Source organism: Zea mays, chromosome 7 (genome assembly GCF_902167145.1).
Source record: "Zea mays cultivar B73 chromosome 7, Zm-B73-REFERENCE-NAM-5.0, whole genome shotgun sequence".
In the NCBI taxonomy this organism is placed as follows: Eukaryota; Viridiplantae; Streptophyta; class Magnoliopsida; order Poales; family Poaceae; genus Zea; species Zea mays.
In genome coordinates, this window is record NC_050102.1 from 131151138 (window position 1) to 131158735 (window position 7598).

Here is a 7598-nt window from a genome sequence, read left to right on the forward strand (position 1 = left end):
CCTCGACCATACCCCGGTCTAGCCCAAGATCGACCACGGTGCTGGTGCTGCGCTCCAGCCTGCCCCTGTCGAAATTGGTTAGGGCCCTCGTACTGAAAATTTCCTCTGTCCGCTGCCCGACCCGAGTTCGGAACAGGCGCTCTGCCGCCTTGTTGATTGGATTGCGCCCCTTGTTTCTCCATCAGCACCGACGGTTGAGCACGCACCGAAGCAGCGTACGAGGAGAACCCAAGCCGGCGGTGTTGAGTTCTGGGAGCTCTGCGAAGTGGAAATGGCGAGTGGGAGTTCTGGAAGAAAGCCACAAGGCCTGGTGGCGGCTCGTATGGCTTACCCCGTTGAATGCCCAGCCAGTTCCCACCACTTCCTTTACTAGCCAGGCCCACTGTCTGTCCCGAAGTCCCAGGCCGTGATTTTTCAGCTTCTCTCACGTTCAAATTTGGCCCTCTGACAGATGGAACCTCATGACTTATCGTGTTCCCGCTTTCCTCCGGTAGCGCATCACGGTGCTTGGGGCAAGCCATGGCTGGCCATGTTCTCGCCCGGCGACCTTGTGCCTTCCGGACGGATGCACGGGGTTGACGTACCACCGCTTTCTGTAGTTCTCGAGTAAGAGGGAAAAAACGAGTATGTCCTTGAGACTTACATGATAAGCCAACAAAGATGTAGGTGATGTTTATCGAAATGTTTACGACAATATATGTACGAAGGACCGACATGCTAGCTAGGAGAGACTCATCCTTGCCACCGCCGCCTCTCTACCTCGAATTGCGGGTACCCAAGTCGTCACCGCCTTTCCTCTCGTTGCGTGTATGGTGCTAGCGCACCAGTGTCGCGGTATTTAATCTCTGTATGTGTGGATGCCATAGAAATGTTGTTGTTGATGATGCTACGGATGAACCTGATGCTATTGGTATCATGATATGCGAGGATGATCGACTACTTCTAATATATATGGTCGTTCTCTATCTCTCTTTTTTGTTATTGTGTTGCATTTGTAATAATAATGATCTATAGTTTATTAATCATTTATTATTATTTTGATAAAAAATGATGGATACGCACGGTGTGCGGCAGGAGAATATAGGCGGTCGGCCGGCCCTCTCTGCCTTTCTGGTACGAGCGGCATGCTTGCGGTTGCGGTTGCCAAAGGTAGCTAGCGCCGTGTCGTGGAGCGTGCGGCAGATGAGCACGGCACGCCGCGGCAAGATCGTGTCTCGCCTTGGTCGTTCGGTAACGTCTAATGGTGTGTGCTCGACTGCCCAGTGTGTTCCCCCCGCGGAAGGAAACCGCGTGTCAGCAGAGAGCGCACTTTACAGCGGCATGGCACGCTATCGCTGAAACCGAATGAAAAGATGAGCTAGGCCGCCGGCGGCGCGGTTCGCTAGCTTCTGCCGCTAGCTGCCGCCGCGCGAGCGACGCCGACGAGGAAGGGATCGGCTGCGTACGTACGTCGTGCAGGTCCAGCGCAGGATCTGCGGTCGCCTTGCCGGCACCCGGCAGGCGCGTACGCACGTGCACACGGTGGCCGCGCGTGTTGGGCATATCAATCATGGTCGTTCGTTAGGGAGAGGTGGCAGACTGGCAGTGCAAAATATTTGGCCGGCAGTCCGTCTGCTGCTTCGCGCACGATCAGTGCCATCCGATGGCGATTAGCTAGCTAGCTGCGGCACTTAAACAAATGGTGTGGTCCAATGGCTTTTCCGTCTGTGCGCGGAGTATATTTGTGCGTGTGTGTGTTGTATATATATAGGCCAACCGCATCGTTTGCCCTCCCTCCTGCTCCCCTGGGGACCAGATAATAATAAGCCCGTGCACGGTGCACGTACGTACGAAGTGCATACATAATGCACGGATGTACATGTTGCACGCTGGCAAATGTACGCGCCTCCGGTACTTTAATACTACTAGTGCTCGATCGATCTACTACTACATGCTCCAGTTGGGGGGTATCGTTCGTTACAGAAGATAATGATGAGCGTCCATCTGCTCATCAGGAGTTCAGGACTGGTGCTCGGCTCTCAGATACGGGGGGTTGCTAGTCTGAGGTGCTGTCAGTCAGTGCTAAACGAGCCAAACCGGAACATGACGGGTCACAAAATTGTTTCCCATCCATCATCCCTTTTTCGCCCCGCGGGCCTTAGAAAACCGAGCGTGAACTGTGCAAGTGTAGGACCTTCGTTACGGAAACCGAAGAAGTACTGAAGGACCACGGCAGAACCTGTGGCCCGCCCGATGGACTTTCAGTTTCAGGTAGCTACGAGGTCAATCGTTAGTCGCATTGTAATAAAGGTCCAGCAGGCAGGCAGGTGTTTAAAAGATGCTCGCGCGCTCGTTACAACGTACGTACGTGGCTGCAGGTAGACTTGCTGCGTTTCTAGGCATATGTAATGACAGCCGTATCTGTGAAAGTAGAAACGCATGTGTCACAGTGTCAGTTCGTCAGCTGCAGACTGTAGTCTGTAGAAGAGCCAGCTGCCTCCCAGCCCTCCCCCTTTTCAGAACTGGCCACGGCAACCACGGGCACTAACGCGCTATCCGTGTCATATCTACGCTACGCGCATGTCGGAGGCGGACACACGGGAGTGGGCAGGCGACGCCGTGGGCTTCACCTTCCCAGCGGGCAGCGGCGGCAACGGCGCGGGTGCATTAATGGCAGCCGCGCGCGCCACCACCGCTGGGTGCCCGGGTCACAGTCACGCACACACAGCTCACACAAGTCACAGGCAAAGCGAGAGGGCGCCAGCCTTGTTCACGTACGCCTGCCTGCCTCCACGGGCCGCTCGCGCGCAACTGGGACGGGGACACGACCCCGCGAAAGCTAGGGACAAAGCCTTTCTTTCTGGGCGGGTACGCCGTGGCGCACGGAAAGGGAGCGTGCATGGAGATGGAGTGCGCCCGTCCGTCCGTGCATACATACGCATGGGCACCACGATCTTCGTTTCCTTTCAGATACGAAAAGGCAACAGCTTGTGGTTAGGATTTGTTAACCGGCGTAACTTGTGCCACACAAATGGTCATGCCCCGCAAATCTTAGTTCGCTCCTCGTGCCGGGGGGCACCCAAGCAAAACATGCTATGCTATATATTAGCCCACCGTTACTGTTCAAGCTTCCACGTACTAACGGTAATCCAACAGAACACGCTCAAAGGAACGTTTAAACGATCCACCGGCGCGTTGCAGAATGAATATGCACGGAGCGTTTTAAACTACTTTGCGAACGATCGAACGGTACCACGGCATACATAATTTACTTTCTCACTTGAATTAGTGTACGTATTTTGATTCGGACTGGATACAGGCATACAGCAAAGAATGAGAAGAGCGTTCGTCCGGCGGGAACGGGGGTAGAGATCAGCCGAGGTCACGGTCCTGCCAGCGCTTGCGCGAGGCGCTGGACCTTGGCGGCGATCTCCGGCGGGATCCGCACGCCCGACCGGGATCGCTCCTTGTCCTTGCAGCGCCGGAAGTCGAGCCCCAGCGCGTCCGACACGTCTTCGGAGGTCCACCCGGCGCGCCGGAGCGAGTCCGAGCACCGGTCGGTTTTGAGGACCAGCGCGTCGAGGACAGCCTCGGAATCGGGTGCCGGGGCCTCCACGCCGTCGAACAGCCCGGAGGCCGTGACCTCCACCATCTCGTCCACTTCACGGTCCCTCCAACCGCCTTTCTTCAGCATTGATCCGAGCTCGTCGAGGTAGTTGTCGACCCACCGCGGGGTTGACCGCCGGGGTGGCGATGAGGACGACGAGGTGGCGGAGGCGGTGGAGGCTTCCGAGGACGAGGAGTCGCGGCGGCGGCGGTCGGACGCGGCGTCGCTCCAGAACTCGATCCAGCGCGGGGCCTGGACGCCGTCCAGGCTCCGGCGCGTGCACGACGGCCTGCTCGCGCCGGCGGACAGTGGGGACGACGCGAGCGAAGAGGACACGGCGTGGCGATGCTCCACCGTCGGCTGGAACGAGGAGGACTCGCGGGCGAAGAAGTGGAGCAGGTCGAGGCCGCAGCAGAGGACGCGGTCGTCGGCGACGAAGAAGACCGGGTTCCCGGCGAGGCAGGGGCGGCAGGGCAGGTAGCAGCGGTCGAAGAGCGGGACGAGCGGCGGCGCGCGGCGTACGGCGGCGCGCGCGAGCCGCAGGGCGCGGTCCGGGTCGGCCGGCCTCCGGCCCCAGCACCGCGGCCACAGCGCGCCCCTGGCGGCCTGGAGCGACGCCGCCGCCGCGGGGAGGTCGAGCGCGGCGCGGAGGCCCGCGCGCCCGCGCCAGTCCGGGAACCGGGGCCCCGAGGGCACGCCCAGGGCGAGGACGGCGCGCAGGTCGGGCGGGAACGCGAACCCGAACTCGGCCTCCGCGCGGGCGAGCTCCGCGTCGGACAGGCCCGGGAGGACGACCACCCCGGCCTCGCGGAGGTGGGAGAGCACGCCCGCCGCCACGCCGTCGAAGGAGTGCAGCCCGTGGCGCGGCGACGCCGACGCCGATGAGGGCCCCGCGGCGGCGCGCGTGGACAGGCGCCGCAGCGCCGCGGTGTGCGCCACGGACGGGGCCAGCCCCGCCATCCGCTGGTCCACGTCCACCATTGCTCCGGTTTCAAACGGAGTGTCAGCCTGTTGCGTTTCGGGTGCGGTGCTGAAGTCCTTGAGAGGTGCCGAGGAAGGTGGCTGCTGAAGTGGAGGCGGTGGCCGTGGCCAATCAGTAAGTACAGTACTTTCCTCATCACAAAATAATACTATCTCTGTTCTCCGCGAAAAATAAAAAAACGGAGTAAGTAATACATGCACATTTAGATCCTGTTTAGAAATCTAGTTAGCCAGCTAATAAACTAATTGTTAGTTTTGAGGTAGCTAACAATTAGCTATGGTATTAGATAAGGATGTATATAATAGGGAAATACAATTAAGATTAAGCTCTCTCATATCTAGAGGTGCATCAAATTCGAGATAAATTGCATTTGTTAATTGGTATGTAGTGAGCGAGTAGTAACTCGTAAGACAAGGGTGGGTGGTGTCTACGGCCGTGGACGTGAGCAAGTGGGGCCCTGTGGAGATCTGAGCTGACTGGTGACTAGGTGAGCGTGGGGGCGTGGGGCCGCTAGAACTAGAAAGCGACGGCGTTGCGGAGATGGGTGTGCTGCGATGCGATTGCGAGCTGGAGTATACCAGTGGGTTTTTAACGTCGTGCCGTGCGTCTCCGCTTGTGAAAACGCAACGCAAGCTCAGAGGGTCAGCCAGGTACTACACAAGAACGGCGACGGAGCACTGAATTGCTGTGTACTGCTGGTATGATCATAGTAGTATCACGCATGGTTACGTACTGCTTCACTGCAAGTCTTTTCTCGATCTTGTATTTTTAGATAATGGGAAAAAAACCAAATCCCGACCTACATCAGCTGATGACGGTCGTCCACACACCACAACATAAAGTACCGAAACAATGCCACATTTGGCCACAAAACCCAAACGCAATTGGGAGAATAGACAAACATCACATAGTTAATCTATTACTGAAGGTCCAACCATGCGTCGAGACGACTTGCATCATCGATGTCTCCAAAAGTCTGCAGGCCTCCCTCATGCTTCTAGTGTCCTCTTTATGCCTTTGAAGCATAACGTCCCCTTTTCGAGACAGAGCAATAAGAACGGGGATATTCTATTCCAGCAGTGACAACGCCATGTCAGAAATGGAGCAGCATGCATCAATCGGTCCATTATTCGGTGCCTGGGCCAAGGACACCTGTGTCCATGACCCCCAGGAAGCGCAAGTACATGTACTACATGCGAATGCGGATAGGGCACCGCTTATATTCGCTTGGCAGAGATGGTGAAGGCCATAACTTGCTTGGGAGCACTCGGATCAGATGTCCCCCCGGCCCCCGCAAGCCCCAGGAAAGCGAAGGGGAGGGGGGGATGCTTGCTTAGTTGGCCTGGGCGCTCACCTCTTTATCATAGAACCCAATAATGCCGTCAGGGAAACAGAAACCCAGCTGATGGCCATCATTTTGGTCCCCCGGAAACCGTGCACCCGTGCATGCCTCCTCTTCGAGTGGGTCCGCGCCAGCCAGCCTCCTTCCGTGTGTACTCGGTGTACGGGCGTGTGTACGTCAACTGATCTGACAGGCTTCGTCCGCTGCAAGTTTGCTCGCTCGTGGTTTCTCCACAGTCCACACCATTGTGTAAACACAAGGCACCGCACTCTGAAAGCCTGATGAATCACCGGCCGGCCGCCCAGGCGGACGGTGCTGCCGTTCCGTTGCCGTGGACAAGGTGCTCTTGCTAGCTCACCTGCGCGCCTCTGCGGCTCTGCCTGCCGGGCCGGGGTCACCTCATCAATCAAACCACCAAACTGGCAGCCGGGGCACGCACCACCATCAATCACCTCGCCGCACGAAGCTGCGTCGCGCGCGATCGCGAGGAGGAGATTGTCCGTATCCGCAGCGATGTCAAGCAACCCATCGCGAGATTTTGGCATCTACGCGGCGGTGGCAGTGCCAGCAGGCTAATCTCTCTCTGGCCCGTCGAGGCGTCGAGTCGACGTGATTGGTCCCCGAGATCTCGGCCGTCGCCCGCCTTGCTTGCCTGGCTTCTCCGACGGCCGGCCGTCTGGCCGCGAGTCACCGTCACGGTAGATCATCAGACGCTGACAGTGTGGCGTGGTGGCCGGTGGTGTGAGTGAAGCCAGGGCCGGGACTGCCATTTCTGGCGGCGATTACTTGTTAACGATTGGATTTGGGAGCTGCGCTATAATTGTTGGGCGGATGCATGCATGGCTGGCTCTCTTGGGTAATCTCCCACTCCCACCTACCACTTGTTCCTTGTTCTGGTTGTCGCGTGGTTGGTCGTTGTCAGGATAGGTTGGAATTATGACAAATAAAGCAGAGTGATAAACATCTGCAAGCAAGAGAATTAGCAGAGGCGTTTACTAGTACTGTTTTTTTCGGTCTTCGGGTGCGCGCGCGCATCGCACACAGAGACCGCCTTTTTCTGGATCACAGGAGACTGGCCGTTGCTTAGCTTAATGATTGAGGTGAGGTTCTCCCTCTCGATCTCACTATCTTTACTACGTACTGTGGTCTGGTTGTAAGTCGGCGTCACGGCATAGGGAATGAGCAGCAGCACCTAATGACCATTCACGACTGTGATAGTTGCAACGGAGGAGGAGGTAGCAGTCCGGGTGAAGCAACCTTTCCATGGTTTCCTAACATTTTGGTATTTTCATGGAGTGTTTATGGTAATTTGACATGCAGTGCCGGTCCTGATATTTTAGAGACCTGGGATAAGACTTATATCGGAGGCCCTTTATAGTAATAATTATTATACTTAGATATATTGTGTATATATTGTCAATAAATATTTATGTATATCTGAAAAATGTATTTATATTAAACAAAAAGTAATTAAAATGTAGTCTAACATCTCGCAAAAAAATGCTGCATATATATGTGTCTAGATAACTCAAAAGAAAGTTATCTCGAACAGTGATTAAATGGATGCAAGCTGTTAGATTAGTCGATCAAGTCATGTTAGTTTCGTTTTCACCGTGTAGAGCAGGACGAAAGCGCTGCCGTACCCGATGCTCGTGCACGGGCTACCAAGAGGGTAGGGCACGACCGCC

At 56.3% G+C, this 7598-nt stretch overlaps 1 protein-coding gene across 1 annotated transcript; it reads right to left on the reverse strand.

The window, feature by feature from the left end:
- Positions 1-3257: 3257 nt before the first annotated feature.
- On the reverse strand, positions 3258-6980 carry LOC103632852 (uncharacterized). Its single transcript, XM_008654574.4, has one exon. The coding sequence runs from the start codon at positions 4565-4567 to the stop codon at positions 3362-3364; it is 1206 nt and encodes a 401-aa protein (XP_008652796.1). The 5' UTR covers positions 4568-6980; the 3' UTR covers positions 3258-3361.
- Between the last annotated feature and the right edge of the window lie 618 nt (positions 6981-7598).